This window comes from Pygocentrus nattereri, chromosome 19, assembly GCF_015220715.1.
Source record: "Pygocentrus nattereri isolate fPygNat1 chromosome 19, fPygNat1.pri, whole genome shotgun sequence".
Classification (NCBI taxonomy): domain Eukaryota; kingdom Metazoa; phylum Chordata; class Actinopteri; order Characiformes; family Serrasalmidae; genus Pygocentrus; species Pygocentrus nattereri.
In genome coordinates, this window is record NC_051229.1 from 25,728,286 (window position 1) to 25,750,616 (window position 22,331).

The following is a 22,331-nucleotide window of genomic DNA, read 5'->3' on the forward strand; positions in this document are numbered from 1 at the left end:
TGAGTTGCACTACCTGAGCCACTTGTGTGGGTTATAGAGTCCGTCTCATGCTACCACGAGTTTGAAAGCACCACCAACATTCAACAGTGACCAAAACATCAGGCATAAAGCATAGGTACTGAGAAGTGGTCTGTGGTCCCCACCTGCAGAACCACTCCTTTATTGAGTGTGTCTTGCTAATTGCCAATAATTTCCACCTGTTGTCTATTCCATCTGCACAACAGCTGTGAAACTGATTGTCAATCAGTGTTGCTTTCTAAGTGGACAGTTTGATTTCACAGAGGTTTGATTTAATTGGAGTTATATTGTGTTGTTTAAGTGTTTTATATATATATATATATATATATATATATATATATATAAATCATTGTTAATTGATATTCTACAATTTTTGTTTATTCAAATATTAACACTTTTCTCAGCAAATAAACACAAATGATACAAATAAATAAAATGTGTCTTGGGTGCCTAAGACTTATCCAGCAGATGATCATTTGTTCGATGTTTTGTTATTTAGTATTGTTATTACTTTGGCTGATGCGTATAAAACAGAGACAGACAGAGAGAGAGAGAGAGAGAGAGAGAGAGACAGGAGGGAAAGACACGGAGAGAAAAAGGGTACTTACGATGGACCTGAAGAAATGCGCCACAGCACTTTGGTCTCCTTTGCGGCGGGGAGAGGAGTGCGTGGCCCGCTGGGGTGAGGCCGACAGGGCACCGCGGAAAGAGCCCTTAAACACACACAGCGGAAGCACAACAAACATGTATTCATTCAGTCTCTGGAGTCACTATATATTCACTAGTCAGAGGGTGGCTAATGTGACAAAAAACAGCATGGCAATTTCACAATGCACAATATCCATCACAATAATTACTTTTCTGAAGTTTGTGAACAAATTGGAATAAAAAAAAAAAAGGCACATTAAAAAAAAACTAGCAACAATACTAGTAATAGGAACAATAATTTTTAATATTCACTGTTTGTTAAAGGAGCAGTTGGAAACATCAAAGAACCAGTAAAAAAGAAAAAAAGATGAAATAGAATAGGATATGGATAAGTGAAATAAAAAATTAAGTAATAATGTCATAATGTGCTGCCATCCAGTCAACTGATTGTCACTATGCAGTTTATGATACTGGGTATTAGAATGTGGTAATTGTTGCCTACAGGCTGGTCTATATCTTTTTATATGTATATGTGGTTGTTTAGAAAAGTGCATCATGCCATAATTTCATGATAATCATGTTAAAAAGACATATGCCCATGTTCCCTCTCCTAAGTTATATTTCCATCTTGCTTCAGCAAGAATTAGCAGTAAAATTACTGCCACTTTTTAACTGCAGGTCTATTTGTATGTTTCTGTTAACTTAACTTTAAAAAACTGTTCAGTTCAGTAACTGGTGCTTGAACAAGGTTCCATTTTACTTTAACTTCATCTCCTTATCATCTGCCACCAATGTTTTAATGCATTTCAGTGTGTCTATCAAAAATGCTTGTCTACTGTAATCAATGGATTATTTAAATGTAGCCAATAGCTGTGCTACTGATTGGGATAGTTAGCTTGTAAGCCTTAATTCCAACAGCTAATGGAGGTCTTTGTTTAGACTTTACTTAGTAGTATTTAAATCTGGTTTTCATGTTATTCACCGTGAGAAAACCGAAATGTGAGCTGATGACTGTTCTTTTCTTCTCCTACGTGATGCTTGAGAAAAGTTCAGGCTTGCCCTTATGCCCTGTCTCTGAAGTTTAAAACTGGGTTAAGGAGTGCAGGAGATAAATCTCAAGATCTCAAGATCTCAAGCTGCCAAGAAACTTAAGTCAGCCTTTTTTGCCTTTAAAGCAGCAGACAGAGAAAACAAAAATAAGTGAGCAGTCATGTCACAATGGAACATGTTTGTAAAATAAAAGCATGATAGTTGATACATGTGGTCATTTTTGTTGATCAAGTTTTTGTTATTGTCTTTGGCTCTGCATTTGTGTGCTTGTTCTGTAAGCACATGTATAGTGTACAGTACTGTGCAAAAGTCTTAGGCACCCAAGATACATGTTCAAAATCTATTTATTTGTGTAGTTTGTGTTTATTTGCTGAGAAAAGTGTTAATATTTGAATAAACAAAATGTATAGAATATTAATTATGATTTTATATATATTTCTGGATGTTAGTGTGTTTGTTTAACCATTTCCAAACCTCTCCTTGAGGAAGCCCAGTATTATGTATATATGTAGTTAAAAAGCAACTCCTGGTTTGACCAATCAATGCTTCAGTAAATTGTGCTCATGATGTAATTGATGATATTAACAAGTCTCTGTGGCTGCTGTGAAGGTGTCAAGGAAAACATATGGACCCAAGAAATTCTTGTTACTTTTTATTGTTTTTATGTTTATTTTAATTATGAATATGACTTTATTCTAATGTATATTGTGATAAACTCACTGCTGAAGTAAATTGTTTAAAAATGTGCTTAGATGCCTAAAACTTTTGCACAATACTGTATGTTCAGCAATCTTTTCTAATACTAAAGCATCCTGTTATCTATAAGCATCCTGTTGTCAGGTAAAGATAGTCTCTAATTTTGTGCTTATCTAGACACAAAACAGATGTTCACACATTTCAGGAAGTCAACTGTAGTCTGTTCAACTGACATGATAGAACACCGGAACAGTTTGACTGGGTAAGGACTTCTTTTACAGTCCCTTAAATTCTAGGTATTAAACAGGTAGGTGTGGCCTCCACAGTACAAGATGGTATGTTCTAAGACAAAATAAAAAAGAAAAAAATTTACCAAACTGCCTTAAAATTTTTATTAATTAAACATCTAAACATCTACTAGCAACAAAACAAGTGTTGACTCTCTACTAGAATTTACTTTTTTTTTTTTTTTTTAGTTAAAACCCCTTGTGTAAACTGTACATTAACTGAGTAAGTATGAGGTACAGTACTGTGTAATGTTTTTGGGTAAAAAGTATCATGTAGTTATATGATGTAAAAAGATTGTAAACAACCAAAGAATTTTATAACATCATTGTCAGAACAAAATCTTATAGTTTCATGCATGTTATTATTGTTGTTGTATTTTTTGAAGAATCTGAAAGTGCCAGATGCTCTTTACATGATGTCAAAATTTCATGATGAATGGACCAATAAAAATGCTCCAAAATTACTTGGACATGATATCATCCCATTAACTTCCATTCAAACTTATGAACATTTTTTCCTTCTCCTGTAAAGTTACCATTTTGGAGATATGAGGTTTTGTCACGACAGCAATGATATGGTATGCACTTGTCAATTATGAAACTGAATCTTGCTGTGAAAAGACAAAAGTGATTCTTACTGTGGTTTTACTTGGTCCTTATTATCTAGTTCATACTTCATAATGTGTGCCCTGATTTTACATCATATAAGTCACCTGATTTCTCCTTAACCATAAGACGTTACATTGAAATTTAACATGTTTGTACTTACCTCTTTTACTTAGAACTTACCATCACATTACCCAGAATAATCACCTAGCACTTAGGAGCTTGAACCTCATACTTACCTAGTTAATACCTAGTCACTAAAACATCTGCAAAAGAAAGAGTCGATTGACCAGCAATATCCCTAGACCTCAATCCCACTTCTCAAACAGAAACAGCAGGTGAACTGCTGAAATAGATGCAAAAAAACTCTGAAATGTACACCCAATTTGTGAAAAAGTGGAGTTAACTGGACAGGAACTTTCTCAAGAGACTGGCGCAGTCTATACATGACAGGATTCATGCTGTTATTAAGGCAAGGGGACACATAGCCTGGTACAAGAATGGAAATGATGCATTCATCTAGGTAGCCTATAGCAGTTTAGTAGCTTATCATTCAAACATTTTAATATTTCAAGTTCCCTTTCAAAACGCATGTGATGCATCATTCTAGCAATGTTCACTGTACATAAAGGCTTTATTGCATTCAGCTGTGGAACCTTCAGCTGGTTAGATGCCTCTGTGCTGTTTTGGTGTGTTTTATATGAGGATTATTAGCATCAGGCAGGGGAGACACACACAGACACAGACATACACACACACATACACATACATAGAATCACCATAATTATCCACCTCCACACCACATCCATCACCACTCACACAATAACATACATTAGGGGCTAATCACCGGCAGATTCTTGGAACACCCTAGAAAGATGTGCAATTTCACTTCCGGGAAATGTATAATTTTCACTTTGTGCATGTGCCCATGAGCGTGCATGCGCTGAATTGTCATCCTCCAGGATCGAGGGGACTCTCAGAAACTTTGTTTTTATGGTAATCAGTGTATGAATGTAGGCTTGATGAGTTTACTCTCTGCGGTTTCTTGATCTGATGTAAAACTTTTTAAAGCTGATATATATATATATATATATCCAAGTTAAGCTTGATTTATTTATAGTTGATGGAATAACCTGTAGTAGTTACTGAAAAATTCATAGTAATGACTGTATAAAACTGTTGTAAGGCTGTTACTACAAATGCCTGTGGTTTTGGAATGAGATATGCAATGGTGTCCTGGTCCACATAGGGTTGGCCAAATACCATATATCTGTGTTATGGGCATCCTGCCTTCCGCCCAATGGCCACTGGGATAGGCTCCAGCACCCCCCTGCGACCCTGAGGGAGAAGCGGCTTAGAAAATGTGTATGTGTGTGTGTATGTGTGTGTGTGTGTGTGTGTGTGTGTGTGTGTGTGTGTGTGTTTGTGTTATGGGCAAAATCAGGTGACCTCACTTTGAGCATCGCTGCTGTAAGCTGTCTGCATTGCTGTTCATAATAAACAAGTAAACAATTTGCTGATTTCAGATTTTTGTACTGTTATGGTAAAAAAGATGACCAGATGGAAATATATATATATATCAGCTTGCAGACTAGACATTACATATTACACCAGTGCACATAGTGCTTACACACAGAACATTTATCAGATTCTTAAAGATATTTTGATCTAAAGGCTTTAGTATCATGTCAAAACCCAGCTGACACAGTATGCAAACATTGCTAAACTTTCAAAATATGCTATTTGTGTCCCAGTATATGATCCATACATTGGAATTAAGATGCAAAACAGCCTGCCTTGAACAAATTAGTCACCACCATTTATGTTGATGTTATCATATCATCACGTGGTTATTAAAATCATATGTGGTTTTTATACTCTAAGACAAAATGTTATTATTTTTAAAATGTATTTATTTATTCATTTTTTATTATTATTATTTGCATGCTCATTCAAGCCAACTCATGAAATGTGTTCAGTATTCAGCCAGATGTGTAATTTGCACCCATAACCGTAGTTAATTTATTTGTGTATCTGTCACATTGCAGACGTTCCATCAAATGCTCCTTTCTCAGCAGAAAATAAAAGCTTAGAAACACACAAAGCCTGCTGTAGTAATGTTGTTCATGTTGCCATGGCTTTGCCACTATCATTGTGCAATCTGTAATGCCCACACAGTCTTAATCATCTTTTCTGTTGTTGTACTCCATTTAAATTACAGTTTAGGTTTTTTACACATATGACTTTGGTGATTATCAAGCCAAATGTTTAGGGATGGAAACAAAAGTAATTAAATAGTTCTGTAAAAAAATAATTCTGGAAATGCCCAGCAGAAAATTGGTTCAATTTATTATTTTACTTCATGGTATTTAAACAGATATAACTAAGCAAGCTCTCCTGTTGGTTTGGACCTTCAGCATGATTACAAAGTGACAGAGTAATTACATTTTACTTTCCAGTAGATGGGACAAATTTTGTGAGTAGCAAAAATGTTATTAAGCCCTCTAGAGTTCTAGATACATCACCGGCTGTCTATATGAGCAGCAGCCTAATCAAGGAGTTGCTAGAAATAAAAGCAGCAGTAGCTCTATACCAGTGCTCACTATAAGCTAATATGTCTGTCACAAGCTTCAAATAAAACATGCAATGTCTTACAGAAGCTTCAAGTTCCTGTGTTTAATCTAGAATGGCCAAAAAGTTCAAGCCAATTGCCTTTAGCTTAGTGCGAACAAACAATTAGAATAGCAGACATTAGCATCATCATACAGGTGGGTTTTTTCCTCATGCTTTTTACAATTATGGCTCAAATGCATTATTTCAGTAAGGAACTTTCAGAGGCTTTAAATTCTATGTTTATCTGAAAGATCCTGGTAAGGTGAACATAACCTAGTGCAGCAGAGCCTTTTGCCACAGAGTAACAGCACTCTGAAAGACACACATTAATGGCTGAATTCCTTATATTATTATATTATTGTTCAGGGCCAGACGATTCAGACCAAATGATCCTCAAGAGCAACAAAACAGAAAATTGATAAAAAACTGGAATCATCTCTAAATCAGCATGAAGTGTCAATTTTATCTGAAACTTTAAAGTGTGACAATGGTGGGAATAAGCAACACACTGGCTTTTGCAATAAATGCAGTAAGTCTTTACAAGTATTTACAAAAAAAAAGCTTAGCTTAGGTTCTGCCCATTGTTCACATGCTGGCTAGATCTCCCCATCACACAATGCTACCACTGCTATCAAGCCTATCTTCTGTTGAATCACTCACTACAGAGTTCCATACAGCCCTGGACATAACATCAGCACTGAACTGTGTACCATGCACTTCACAAAATGGGTTTCCATAGCTGAACAGCTGCACAAAAGGCTAAACTATGTGCCAAGCATTGATTGGAGTGGTGAAAAGAAGCAGGGGAAATGTGTTCTTTTGAGTAATTAATCAAACTATGACTATGTGCCAGTCTCATAGAAAAATCTGTGTTTGGTGGATACCAGGAGAATACTAACAACTGGAATGCATAGTGCCTACGGTAAAGTTAGGAGGAGGAGGGATGATGGTCTGGTGCTGTTTTTAAAGGCCCCTAAGTTCAGGGGTGTCCAGTCTCATCAGCAAATAACCAGTGTGGCTGCAGGTTTTCATTCCAAAGACAGTGAAACACAAATGATCAGCTGTTTAAGACTGAGACTATGTGAATAAGAATCAGGTGTGCTCCACCTTGTTTAGAGTGAAAACCTGCAGCCAGCCTGGACCATTTTGGATAAAACTGGCTTAGTTCCAGTGAAAGGTAATATAAATACAAAGACATTTTAGACAAGTGTATACTGTCACCTTTGTGGCTGCAGTTTAGGGAAGACCCTTTTGTGTTCCAGCATGACTGCCTCCATGAAGACATGGTTTGATGAGCATGGTGTGGAGGTGACCATGACCTCAACAAACACCTTTAGGTTGAAATGGAACATTTATTGCAAGACAGGCCTTCTTGTCCAAAACAAGTGTCTGACCTCACACATACTATTTTCACTGAATGAGCACAAATTCACACAAAAACACTACAAAAGTTTATGGAAAGCCTTCTCTGAAGGCCTAAGCAGAGGCTATTATAGCTGCAAAGAGGGGGCAACGCCCATAGTTTTGGAATGAAATGTCTAACGAGTTCATTTAGGTGCACATATGTTTATAGTATGTAGTATATATTTTAATCATAATATTTACACTTGTATGCAAACATTTAGGCACCTCATGTTAAATGATGTGTTTTATTGGGGAACAAATATATTCTCCATAGACGACACACACTGCTGCACATTTTAATGCACAATTACCGTTTATTTACTGATGTGTTAATGTATTTTCATTTAGGCAATCAACAAACTTGTGTTTTGACTGAAAATTTCCAAACTGTTGCATAAAACTGCTGCTCTAACCTCAGCCGTACGAAAATCTCCAACCTCCAAACTTACCAACCAGCCTCAAATGACCAACAAACTGATAATTCTCCTTCAAGTTCTTGACTGAAAATAAGTAAAAACAATTTGCATATATAGAGTCGTTTACATTACAAAAGGGGAAATTAAACGAGAAATATCTGGTGCATAATAGAAAAATAGGTCCATGAATATCCATGTCCCCCCGCGACCCTGACGGAGAAGCGGCTTAGAAAATGGATGGATGGATGGATGGAATATCCATGTAGGAAGGCTCACCACTTTACTGCCTGAAATCATTTAATCACAGAGGAAGGGTGAAAAACAGCTGCAAATGAAACATGTTCCATACTCACTGCTGAAAGGTGCACAGAAAATGTGCTCTTGCACTATTATTAACATCACTGCACATTGTGCGGGGAAGGACTGAGAGGCAAGGGCTCAATAGAAAAGAAAACCAAACTGAATGCACTTTTAATTTGAAGCATGTGACAGACACACATATCCAGGCAGATGATCTAATGCTGTTTTAAAAGAAGGCAAACACAGTGTTAGTATGTGAAATGCTCTTTTAAAGAGAAACTTACCAAGTCATACTCATTCACATTGTTGGTGATAGGAACCAGACATCTGAAGCATGTAACACCTCTAGAGTACTGTTCAAATGTCAGAGACCACACTTCATTTATTTAATTTTCTGTCAAATCTCCATTAAGTACAAATTATGAATTTTTCAGGTGATAATTCTGAATAGATTCAATATAGGATAATCACTTGCTTAAGTGGAAGTCAAATGAATTACAAATGAACAACAAAATTACCAAAATGCTTTATGAGCTATAGAGAAAATGGGACTTCTAACAACCATGCAGAACCTGGTCGACCACTGGAACTCTTACCATCAAATAAACAGCACTTGAAGCTGTCTTCTTTGAGAGATAGGAGAAATTCAAGCTCCACTCTTTGCATAAGATCTGAGAAAATCCACAGGTATTCCTATCCTTCTACTGTAAGAAGACAACTCAGTACTATGAGTCATTACTGAGAAATGAATACTTGCAAATCAAAGAAGCTGCTGGTGTTCACATACAATGGACCTCAACATCACTAAATGTGTTTGGAGTTACTGGGATTGCAACAAGCAGAACCTGCAATAGACTGAACTTTGGAGGTGTGGAAAAATATCCCTTGGAACTTACTTCCTTGGAAAACTGAAAGCAAGCCTTTCAAAAAGAACGGACCTGTAATAAAGGCAACTTGGATGCACATGCACAGTAGTGTTGCTGGATGTTTTAAACACTGTCACTGCTGGACTGAGAATCATTGATTAATCATCAGTGATTATAGGACGCTGCCCACAGGACACTGTTGGCTGGATATTTTTGGTTGGTGGACTCACCAACCAAAAATATCCAGCCAACAGTGTCCTGTGTGCAGCGTCCTATAATCACTGATGATTAATCAATGATGATATAATCCAACACAAACTGTGCAGCTGATGAGCAGATGAGACGTTGTCTCTGACTTTACATCTTCCAGTGCGGACTGACAAGGTAGTTTAGTCAAATAGACTGGACAGTGTAAAGTGAGTGGATAGTGTTTAAAAACTCCAGTAACACTGTTGTGTCTGATCCACTTATGCCAGCATAACACGCCACCACCACGTTAATATTGCTGCAGTGCTTAGAATGCTGAGAATGATCCACCACCAAAAATAATCCACCACCTGCTCTGTTGATGTGCTGACCATAAACGGGGGCTAACAAAGTATGCAGAGTATCATTATGTTTAAACCACATTATTAAATATGATGCTTTATCTGAGAGATATTATCAGTGTTTTATTAGCTGCAAGGATGTGTGTAAAAGGTGTTAGTTAACTGAAGTGAAATCTCCAGACAAAGTTGTTAAGCACAGAATTTTTATGCGCCTGCATTGGTGAACGTTTGTTAGTCATCATTAATTTTTTTCTGATACTGAAAAAAGGTACAGTGTAAAATAAACTTTTGCCACTGTGGCTGGGCTAATGTTGCTTTCATTTAGCAGTTTAGGCTAACTTAACGACTGTTTTCTCGCTAAGGACACAGAAATGGGTATTAGCTTATTACGGAAAATACAACTAGGTTTTGGGTTCTATAACCTGTTTTATTAAAAACGGAGCATTTCTTAATACATAAAAGAATCAATAGAGAGCCATGACGTTTTGAGATTGGCCTTCTATTTTGGCCATAAATGTCAAAAAAGAAAAACCATCTCTATGGGATTTAACTAGTATGCTAAACTAATACCACTTGAAGCCTGTAAGAAACAGACCCTACCATAGGTTTTACTTTTTATGTGCTACAGTTTTACTCCTGGAGTACAGATCCCTGGCACACACAGTAATGTGTGAAAGTTTTAGGCATCTGAGCAAATTTTTAAACACTTTACCTCAGCAGTGAGTTTATCACTATATACATTAGAATAAAATCATATTCATAATTCAAATGAACATAAAAACAATAAAAAGTAAGAAGAATTTCTTGTGCCCATATTTTTCCTTGATACCTTCACAGCAGAGACTTGTTAATATCATCAATTACATCATGAGCACAATTTACTGAAGCACTGATTGGTCAAACCAGGAGTTGCTTTTTAACTACAACCCCAATTCCAATGAAGTTGAGACGTTGTGTAAAACAAATAAAAACAGAATACAATTATTTGCAAATACATTTCAACCTATATTCAATTGAATACACTACAAAAACAGAATATTTAATGTTTAAACAGATAAACTTTATTGTTTTTTGCAAATATTCACTCATTTTGAATTTGATGCCTGCAACACGAAGTTGGGACAGGGGCAACAAAAGCCTGGGAAAGTTTAGGAATGCTCAAAAAACATCTGTTTGGAACATTCCACAGGTGAACAGGTGAATTGGAAACAGGTGAGTGTTATGATTGGGTATAAAGGGAACATACCTGAAAGGCTCAGTCGGATGGGGCGAGGTCTGTGAAGGCACCATTAATGCGGAAAGGTAAATTTTTTTTGGAACAACATATGCTGCCATCCAAGCAACTCTTTTTTCAGGGACGTCCTGCTTATTTCAGCAAGACAATGCCAAGCCACATTCTGCATGAGACAACAGCATGGCTTTGTAGTAAAGGGGTGCAGGTACTAGACTGGCCTGCCTGCAGTCCAGACCTGTCTCCCATTGAAAATGTGTGGCGCATTATGAAGCGCAAAATACGACAACAGAGACCCTGGACTATTGAGCAACTGAAGTTGTACATCAAGCAAGAATGGGAAAGAATTCCACCTACAAAGCATCATCAATTAGTGTCCTCAGTTCCCAAATGCTTACTGAGTGTAGTTAAAAGGAAAGGCAATGTAACACAGTGGTAAACGTGCCCCTGTCCCAACTTATTTGGAACGTGTTGCAGACATCAAATTAAAAATGAATGAATATTTGCAAAAAACAATAGTTTATCCGTTTGAACATTAAATATCTTGTCTTTGTAGTGTATTCAAATGAATATAGGTTGAAAAGGATTTGCAAATCATTGTATTCTGTTTTATTTTACACAACGTCCCAACTTCATTGGAATTGGGGTTGTACATATAATATTGGGCTTCCTTGAGGAGAGGTTTAGAAATGGGTAAACAAACACACTAACATCCAGAAAATCACTATATATTTCTTTCGCACAGTCCTGTAACTACCACTGTTTTCCATTTCTAACATTTGACGGAAACCCGGTTATGTTACTGCTTGCATTTGCTATCAGTGGCATATCTACGACTTTTTTCTTCTCAGAACTGGTCTCATCCATTGTACATGTAATTGATTCCTCTATCATGTCCTACTTATATTATTAGTTAATTTCAAGTGTTAAACCTCCAGTTCAGTTCCTGAAGTCCTAATCAATAAGAGAACTCGCTTGCAATTAAAGATGCAATTTTTTTCTTGAAATCCTTAGGCCTTCTTTGGATGGATAGAGGCCCTGAGGTTTCCCCTCTGATAAAAATACTGTTAGCCCATACTGTTAGAAATAAAGGTACCATGCAGGTACATGATTCGTACATCAGAGTACAAACAATGTAAATGTACCCTCAAAGGTGCAACAGTGGTTTTAAGTTCCAACTGTGTACCTTAAATAAGTTTTTTCCCCAGTGGAAAAGTAGATATTTGTACCTTTTTTTATAAACTATTTTTTAAAAACAGAACCATTTAATAAAAAGCCTGGAGGTGAGGCGGGGTGTGTGGAGTCAATACATCTTAGAAAATATCATTTCAGTGGCTTATGGTTCAGTTATGTTCCATGACTAAAGGTACTGAGATGTACCTCTGAGGGCACAACCACAGTGACAAGAAGGGTACTGCCCCAGTGACAGTGTCGTAACTTTTTTTTTCTGAGAGTGCAAGTAGCTTACCTTTGGATTACTCTGCCTATGGTTTGCCTATGTATCAGCTGAAGATTACTGTATCTATATATTTACCTCTATACACACCTTTATACAGGACCAGATATTCCAAAGGATTTTATGGGCACGTGCCCAAGGGCCTGAAGCACTAGCCCCCCCCTACCACCGCCCCAGTACCTGTGTTTTACATGGAGTACAGCACCTGTGTTCTGTATGTATATTTAGCTCTATAGTACAGTACCTGTGTTATACATGTAGTACAGTACCTGGGTTTTAGCTGTATATTTATCTGCATTTATTGTACCTGTGTTGGGTAAGCGCAGTTATGAACAGAAATATAAACACAAAGCAACAAACAGGTTACAAAGACTTCATTGTTATGCTTTTTAATCAAGCAAAAATCTCCAAAAGCTCAGAACAGGATGGGGGTTTAGAGCAGTTTAGTAGGATGTAAAGGTTATTACAAGCACTGTATTAATATTCCAAAGCCATACAAAAGGGACAAGATGCACAGGGCTAATTTAGACTACACGGTCAGTTTCCTGACCTGTAAGTACACTGATCAACCTGAGGCATTTTATTGTATGCTAGCTTAAACAAATACTCTAGCATTTTTTAACCTAACCTGTATCTGCTGCACCTGTAACTTGGGGTTGCTTACTACTGAACATCAACACAACACAATTTTGTCCTATATTTCAAATTTTTATGCTATCCATTAATGCCCAGAACTAATCAACTGACCACTGGCTTCTATTAAAAGTGAGTTTTCTGCTCTTTTGTAGGTACATGGAAATGTGTTGAAATGATTGTCTGTGGTAATACATCATATGCTACAGGTGCGGCAGATAGATATCAAGTTGAAAAACACTGGAGTATTCCTTTAAAGGACACATTCCAAAAAAACATGTGGCTCAGAAACTAGAATCAGTTATAATCAGATAACAATACCTTACACCAAAATAGCATGATGCATAAAAGATATACATATAGTCTAATTAATGCAACAAAAATCAAAACATAAAATAAATAGCTTTTATGCCACATTATTATCCAAAAAAAAAGATTAGTACTTTGCCAAACTGTCAGACATACAATGATCTTGTGTTCCACATTTGGTTAAGATTCACTTCACCTTCAAACTGCGTACCACACTGATTCTGCTATTCGTGTTACATTCATGCATCATCGCTGTTTTAAGAAAACCTCAAATCTCCAGAATATTAACTGTGCAGAAAAGAAAACAAAAACATTCCTAATTATAGCAAACATTACAGTCAAAGATTTTCTTTCAAATAAGTGTGGACAGTTTCTACTGGCCCACTCATAATGAAATATCCAAAACTGGTGTTTTCATATTGTGTAACAAATAAAAATCACATTAAAAAATGAGTTATGAGGTATTCTAAAGGCAGCAATGACACAATCTACTTTTCTGACACAATGCAAAATAGCCAAACAAATTAACAAAATGAAACTACATTAACAGGGTAAAAAAACGAGGCATTTCACTCCCTTTAATGCAAAATTTAATTTATATGAAAAGCCCGTTATTTCAGGCGTCTACAAGTGGGCACATGTGCAATTCCTGAGAGTTCCCAAAGATTTGGTTTTGGTGATTTTACTGTTATTATATGTTCTATCGTGTGAGAAACACAAATGGAGACGAAATGCCTTCTAGTTAGATAAAAATGTTAATTTGATACACACACAGATAACACACTGTCAGTTCTAAAAGCCATTAGCAGCGAATCCATTTATTACAACTAATACAACCTTTTTATAATGAAATACTGGGGTGGGGGAGGTGGGGGCGGGGGTTAAGCCATAAAGGATGATGGAGATTTGGCCAGAATTCCTCTGCATTTTTATTTCCCTGGTTAAGGGAAAGGAAAGCTGTGAGCAACAACAGGCAATAAAACAGAGAGGAAAAAGGGGGAAATTACAAATAATACTGAGCAACTTGTTTGATAAGCATTTGAGACGCATTTCACAAACATAATTCATCTTTTTCAAGGTTGACCATTACTAATTACTGATCTTGCATTTATTCTTTTATTTGACCACAGTATAAAATCAGAGATATATAGGTATAAATCTTTTCACTGCTGTATGGTACATTTTCAAAGAAGGAGAAAAAATACACATATTACCTAAGAAGTAATTTGCAACATATTACTATTGTAAAATGATTTGTGCTAAAAGTAGAAACAAATAATATAAATCTCTGATTATGGGTATCCTGAAGGCATAAATTCGGTGATCAGTGCTTGACGCATGCTGAATTTATTAAGTGTAAACATATTCGGTACAGTTACGCAGAATATATGTAAGCATATATAATATATTCCTCCACTCTGTACTACAGCGCTTATGCATTTGTTCTTTTCTTAATGTAAGACACCTTAAAACACTTCAGTAAAATTGCAGCTAACCAGCATTGTTTGTAAAATATCATACCTGTTCCTGTATCTGCTGAAAAAAAATAGTGGCTTAAATTCACTTGATTCAAGCAAGAACATCGGGTTTACATAAATAAAGTATATTACACCACCATAACTATTGCCAAAACAGTTGTATGCAAGAGTGTGAACATCTCTGGCCAAATGAAACATGTGAAAATAAGTTAACACATCCTCTTTTTCTGAACTTTTTGGTACACAACATCTGTTTATTTATGGAGATTCATTGGAAAAAAAACAAAATAGCCACATTAATTGTTAAGTTATGCAAATAAACAGTAACTGCATTTAAATGTGTTCTCTGTAGAGGATGTGGGCTTACATTCAATTAGAAAAATCATCCAAATGAAATTTGACCAGGGGCACCCAAACTTTTGCATACAACTGGTTTATATATGCAATATTAATATTTAAGCCATGTACACAACTGAATTAAAGCACTATTTACTTCAGAGTAGACCACCTTTACACCAAACCCCTATGTGCAATGCAGCAGCCTTGCTAATATGCTAAACTCTATCTTCAAATGAAAGGTAAGGCAAGGAAGTTGCATATTTATTGAAAAAACACTCAAGAATATAAAATACATGGAAAATATTGAAATTCCATTAAAGTGTTCAGGGGATGGGACAATATGAAAATTTCCTATTATGACCTCGGTGACCAAAATCATCTTAAGTTAAGTGATACTTTTTTAATCCCACAAACAGGGAAATTCCACCTCCGCATTTAACCCATCCGTGAAGTGAAACACCACAAGCACACTAGTGAATGCACGCACACTAGGGGGCAGTGAGCACACTTGCCCAGAGTGGTGGGCAGCCCTATCCACGGTGCCCAGGGAGCAATTGGGTGTTGGGTGTCTTGCTCAAGGACACCTCAGTCAAGGACTGTTGGCACTGGGGATCGAACTGGCAACCTTCCGGTTACAGGGCCAGTTCCCTAACCTCAAGTCCACAACTGCCCCCACTTTTTGGCTTTTGATATTATCATGGTGCATTTGTTAAAAAAAGTAGTAAAATGTTTTAAAATAATAGTAGACAAAGGTGACAGATTTTGAATTTTGAAATATGAATGAAAACAATGTCTTTCCAACATCAGCCATTTAAAACTGACTGAAAACAGTTACATTTCTATGGAAAAATACTGCAGTTTGTTATTGTTAAGCTTGTTTTTATTGTTATTTATTGTTATCTGATTGCTCAGTTAATAATCTTGGCAATATAATCTCTTCAGTCAGATTAATGCATTACTCATATTATGATCAGTCATGAACCTAACCAAAATTATTCAAATTTGACATGGTACAACTATCAGTGCAGCTTTAGAACTGTCCCAACCCTAGTCAAGCAGAATGAGTGCTCACATATATTTTAACCAGTCTTAAAAAGCATCAACTACCTGTTGAACAGCAGAAATCAACACGATAACTCCAACTTTTAATGTCTGGGGCAGTTTTAGGAACATGGAGGGGTAAAGGAGCATCGGGTATAAAACTTCTCATGCTAAAAGGCAGAATTGTGCTCACTACCAGCTGATTTCATGTACCATTTCTATAAAACACAGCTTCTTGAACTGTGCAATGCTTGTGATATTACACACAACTGCACTGATAAAATATATCATTACTGTTAGATCATTTTTTTAATACTCTATTTGTGAATGCCAGTTGCGCTTTATATTGAGAAGAACACGCCATGGTGAATGAGTCGGTAGAAATGGTCCAAAATCACTTTGAATAAAATTTCATTAACTTGCATTAGAATGTTTTTAGTTTTCTACTTTTTCTGTTTTTAGTTTTAGTAAAGTTACCATTCCATTATTATGAGGTTTTGTTCTGATAGCAAAATATGTATGGGGGATTCTTGACCTTAATATATGTTAAGATTGTAATTCATGTAATTTTGGATTACATTTTGGTACATTTACCATTAAAATATAAATTCATGCAATATATTGAGCAGCTGGTGTTAAAAAATAAAAGACAAAAAAGCTATGAGATTTGCACATGACAGCGCCGATACGCAAGGCTGTCATACACTAAGGAGATGCTCAACATGATATTGTTTAAAATTTAACCCATCCACACACAATATAGTCCAAAACCACAGCACTATAGCACCATCTGCATAAAGACCAACACAAATACAGTCATATCTGATCTGATTTAGAATGTGTAACAGGCCATGAGCTCAACAAACACACTGCAGAAAGCAAGAACTCACACTTTAGCCACAGCCCGGCAAGAAAAACTCAATGATTCTCCTGTTCACGTCCATATAATCATGGTTAATATTAAGATTAGGCTTTATTAATCTCTTTCATCTCCTCCGTATGTGCTGAATGATTCAATTAACGATGATTAAACCATGAAATTACCTTGAGGTTTCTTCTTTAAAAGGCATGACATATTATCCTTGAGGTTTGTTTGGATCAATATTAGGCTTTTGTGTTTCTAAATAGCATCTGAAATCATTAAAAACAGAAAAGAAAAAAGGATTCCAACAGGTCCCGATCAAAACCCAATGCTTGAGCTCTGTTCTTCACATGACAGAGCACAAAATGAAGGAAAAAACTAAACAAAACAAAACTTAAGAACAGCAGACAATAAAGATAAACTGAAAAGTTTCTGCAATAAACAACAAAAACGAACACTTTAACTCAAACACAGGAGCTTAGAGATGTGTCTAAGCAGAAGATGTGTGGAGTATCTATCTTTCTCTAAATGAAGCCCATCTCTCCTCACCTTGCCCTTCCTTTTCTTGTCCCCTCCAAAGAACTTCCCGATTTGGTCCAGAACGCCAGGGTTTTTCTTGCTGCGGCCCAGCCTGAAGCCTGACTGACCTGAGGAGCCTCCTGATGCCATGTTGGGCTCGTTTACTTGGTTTTTGGTGCTGTGCTGCGCAGTAGCGAGGTTTATCAGAGTGTTTAGAGTTGGTATCTCTCGGTAGATAGTGATGGGAGGGCAAGGGCCCGTGGGAATGAGCTAATCTAGTCAGTGTCCTGCTCTGCGTTTTCCAGTCCGGCTCCAGCCTCCGGTATGGTGTGCAGCTCGTCCGATTCTGAAGGCCGGTCTTTGAAGGTGTTGTCCACTCGGCCCGGGGCATCTCGGGAGAAGAGGCGGACCAAGTGTGGGCGTGGCTCCGTTAAGTTGGGATCCTCCTGATTGGCCTGGTCTTCGCTGGGCGAAGCCGAAGAGGCGGTTGTTCCTGTGCTCTTGCTGGAGCAGTCTTTGTTCTGGTTGACATCTGGTTCATGCAGGCCTGCGCAGAAACAACAAGTGTTACACCCCACACTTCTCAACACAGCACACACTCTGTACAGGCCAGATCCCTCTGCTCAGAAACACTCAACAAGCACTCTTTGTCAGTAGCACTGGCGTACTAAAGCAACAGTACAGAATTTCACATTTACACAGCAGCGTCTAGGCCAGCACATGATAACTGAGGCCTTTCTTCAGTGCTGGGTGTGTATGACTGATTGCTGGAGCAGTTTGCTTGGTCCAGTCCTGTGCAAAAGCAAGCGTTATGTTAGACCTTTGTGAAAGAGCCTGAAATTTATTTAGCAGTATGTACTGTAGTAGAGGGCCAGCCATGATCACGTAAAAGGAATGTCTAGAGACAACCATGAGAAACGTGGGCCTAGCTGTGGTTGGTAACGAAGACTTAGTAGACTGGAAATTTCTAAACCTGTCCGATGTTCTGTGAAGGCGGAGCTCAGTAGTGGGTGATGATGTGATCAACACTGTCTTACCAGCAAGTCTGTTATTAGCTCATGGATGTAATGTAAGCATGGCTGAGAGGTGCCACCAAAAACTAAGCATGTAGATATGTCTACCTGTGCGGCAAACACGTTACACACAGTAAAAACAAACCTTGTGCAGTGAGAAACAGTTTAGTTAGCTAATTATAACATTTACTAGCTAGCATCTTTTCCTTGTGTTATCATTAGTACTCTAAATGTTAAAAGAGTATAGACTACAGGAATTTAGAGCAGAATTTAATCCAGCACTTAAAGTTTAGTAAATTGTCACATATATTCTTGGGACAAGATTCACCCTGTGAGTAAGTAATTTTACAACAGGTGTTGTCACAAAGTAGCTTTACAGAACAATCAGTCTTACAGAAAGAATCTGGTTCGGAGCCACCATGAGCATCGCCAGGGGTGGCAAGGAAAAACTTCCTAAGAGTAAGAGGAAGAAACCTTAAGAGGAACAAAGACTCAGAAGGGGAATCCATCCTCCTCTGGTCGACACCAGACAGCAAACATTGTTAGTATAAAGGATTGCACAGTGTTGTACACCATGAAGCTCAGTTACAGTGAAGCCAGTCCAGAAGGCTGGCGAACAGTGGCACTCGATCAAGGCAGAAGAGGCAGCAGCATCGGACACACAGGATCACAGCTGATCAACTCGGCAAAGAAAATAAAAATAAACACAGAGTCAGTTCTGTAATGAGTGACTGACCACAGATTACAGTGTTAACACAGCAGCAGAGATCTATATCTACAACCTCGTTTCCCAAAAAGTTGTGACGCTGTGCACAATGACACCTTTCTAGAGAAGGCAGCAGCATGTCTAGATCCTGTTTCTTTTAGTAGTAGTTTTTAACTTCCATTTGTGGATGCTGGAAGGAACTGTGCTCACAGACAGTTTTCAGAAGAGCTTCTGAGCCCATGCAGTGATTTTTACTACAGAATCATGTCTGTTTTTAAAGCACTGCTGCCTTAGGGCCCAAAGATCATTGCCATCCAATATTGATTTTCGGCCTTTTCCATAACATAGAAAGACTTCTTTAGATTCTCTGAATCATTTAATGATGTTATTTTCAACTTTTTTGAAACATGTTCCTGGTATCAAATTCAAAATGGGCTTATATCTTTCAAAAAAATATATAATTTCTCAGTTTAAACATTCAATATGTTGTTTTTCAATTAGACCGAGGGCGTAAATAATTTGCACATCATTGCAATGTTTTTTGTTTTTTTTTCAACAGATTCCCAACTTTTCTGGAACGGCTGTAATTCAAATTGGCATGATCAGGGCTCAGTTTCCCAAAACCATGTTAGTGATGGGATCATCTTCATGGGGTGGTAGTGTTCAGAGTGATGCCTGCTCTACCACTTAGGAATGTTTTCAAATGATTTAAAATAACCCAGTTCAGTTATTAAGCAGCACACTAAAACATTTCTAGCTGAGAAATGTTCCCAATACAGGATACATAAAGGCAGCAAATGCTGTTCTAGCCTATTTGGAACATTCCACAGGTGAACAGGTTAATTGGAAACATGTGAGTGTCGTGATTGGGTATAAAGGGAGCATCCCTGAAAGGTTTGTCCACAAGCAAGGATGGGGTGAGGTTCACCACTTTGTGAACAACTGTGTGAGCAAATAGTCCAACAGTTTAAGAACATTTCTCAATTGCAAGGAATTTAGGGATTTTATCATCTACAGTCCATCATATCACCAAAGGATACAGAGAATCTGGAGAAATTGAATGCCCGTGACCTTCGATCTCTCAGATGGCACTGCATTAAAAACTGACATCATTCTGTAATGGATATTACCACATGGGCTCAGGAACACTTCAGAAAACCTTTGTCAGTGAACACAGTTCGTCACTCCATCTACAAGTGCAAGTTAAAACTCTGCCATGCAAAGCGAAAGCCATATATCAACAACACCCAGTAATCTGAGATGGACTGACGAAAAGTGGAAAAGTGTCCTGTGGTCTGACGAGTCCACATTTCAAATTGTTTTTGGAAATCATGGACGTTGTGTACTCCGGGACAAAGAGGAAAAGGACTGTCTGGATTGGTATCAGCGCAAAGTTCAAAAGCCAGCATCTCTGATGGTATGGGGGTGTGGGGGGTGTTAGTGCCCATGGCATGGGTAACTTGCACATCTGTGAAGGCACCATTAATGCTGAAAGGTACATACAGGTTTTGGAGCAACATATGCTGCCATCCAAGCAACTTCTTTTTCAGGGATGTCCTGCTTATTTCAGCAAGACAATGGCAAGACACATTCTACACCTGATACAACAGCGTGGTTTCACAGTAAAAGAGTGCGGGTACTAGACTGGCCTACCTGCAGTCAAGACCTGTTTCCCATTGAAAATGTGTGGCGCATTATGAAGCACAAAATACGACAACTGAGACCCTGGACTGTTGAGCAACTGAAGTTGTACATCAAGTAAAAATGGGAAAGAATTCCACCTACAAACAACAATTAGTGTCCGCAGTTCCCAAAAGCTTATTGAGTGTTGTTAAAAGGAAAGGTGATGTAACACAGTGGTAAACATGCCCCTGTCCCAAATTCTTTGGAATGTGTTGCAGGACATTAAATTCAAAATGAGTGAATATTTGCAAAAAACAATGAACATTAAATATCTTGTCTTTGCAGTGTATTCAATTGAATATAGGTTGAAAAAAGAAAAAAAAAAGAAAAAAAAAGAAAAGGATTCGCAAATCATCGTATTGTTTTTTTAATGTTTTACACAACGTCTCAACTTCATTGGACTTGGGGTTGTATTTGGTGAATGGAGGAACAGCAAAGTAAGAATTTCATTGTATGGTGTAACTGACTGTTTCTGCTGTACATATGACAATAAAACTCTTGAATCTTGAATTTTCTGCAAGGTGCTATCTGAAACGATAGCTCTCAGCTAGCATGTATTGTCTTGTTGAAGTTAATGGATATCTCTGTGCCTGCCTCTTCAGTTTCCATGGTTAATATGTCCAGTTCAACTCGTGTATGTTTATGGATGTATGTACTGATTTTATGTATTTTAGCCAGCGTCGAAGGGCCCACAAGCAGGTTAAACTTCCGCTGGGCTCCTCCTACGCAGCACAAGCTGGCCGGTGGTGTCTTTAGCATTGGACAAGTTGTGTCTACCAAGGCCACTGGGTTTGCTCTCAATGTCACGGCCATGTCCAAGAAAACAAAGGCCATGCTGTACTGCGAGGAATGGTGCAGCAAAACACCAGAAAATCTGCATGCTAATATTTTCTTAACAGTGGCCCATTGTCTTGCCTGCAGCGTTACTCTAGCTGAACAAAAAGGCTAGTGTGGCTGGAATAACTCCTCTAAGTATGGATTTTCCATGGTGCCACTTATCTGATGTGGTGGCCGGGTATGGCTCGAACTACACTCAGCTCAGTCACTTTCATATTTATAATGAAGCTAATATGGACTAATCTGTAAATTCAGACCAAAACACAGCTGGTAGAGGAAGAGCAGAAAAAGGCACAGTTGCAGGCCTGAATAAATCTGAATAAAAGTGATCAGTGTTAGATATTAGTAAGTTAATAAGAAAACCTGGTCTTCTAGAGACTAGAGCCATGATGATTATGTAATATAAAAAGAAGAACCACAGTTACTGATATCACTTTGTGTAGTTGATCGCAATTAATCAAGCTATTTTGTGTAGTTCATTGTTCAATTCATTAATCATCAATTATTTATTGCCATTATAATGTAACATGTTAGCATGTCTGACAGCACTAAAATAGTGTTTATTTTTAATGTTTTGTATGACAAAGACTCAGACACAGAAAATATGGACAAAATCCAGGAAACAAGATTCTTCTACTGTTCTTAGCTACGCAACATACTTCTGTCAACTTCATACTGTCATACCGTGTCAGAAACCACATAAGCAAACATATATACACACACATTATATATATATATCTTTTCGGCTGCTGGGGTCGCCACAGCGGATCAT

At 37.5% G+C, this 22,331-nt stretch overlaps 2 protein-coding genes across 7 annotated transcripts in view; both read right to left on the reverse strand.

Annotated features, from left to right (window-relative positions):
- LOC108441789 (myelin basic protein-like) overlaps positions 1-17,504 on the reverse strand; it is a 29,487-nt gene extending 11,983 nt beyond the window's left edge. For all 4 annotated transcript variants that reach the window (XM_017721498.2, XM_037531198.1, XM_017721497.2 and 1 more), the window contains exons 1-2: positions 17,351-17,504; positions 627-731 (exon numbers count right to left, since the gene is read on the reverse strand). In XM_017721498.2, the coding sequence (XP_017576987.1) occupies positions 627-731; positions 17,351-17,470 (225 nt within the window). In that variant the 5' untranslated portion in view covers positions 17,471-17,504. The remainder of the gene's footprint in view (positions 1-626; positions 732-17,350) is intronic.
- LOC108441790 (myelin basic protein-like) overlaps positions 17,462-22,331 on the reverse strand; it is a 97,316-nt gene continuing 92,446 nt past the window's right edge. For all 3 annotated transcript variants that reach the window (XM_017721500.2, XM_037531199.1, XM_037531200.1), the window contains exon 4: positions 17,462-17,867. In XM_017721500.2, the coding sequence (XP_017576989.1) occupies positions 17,596-17,867 (272 nt within the window). In that variant the 3' untranslated portion in view covers positions 17,462-17,595. The remainder of the gene's footprint in view (positions 17,868-22,331) is intronic.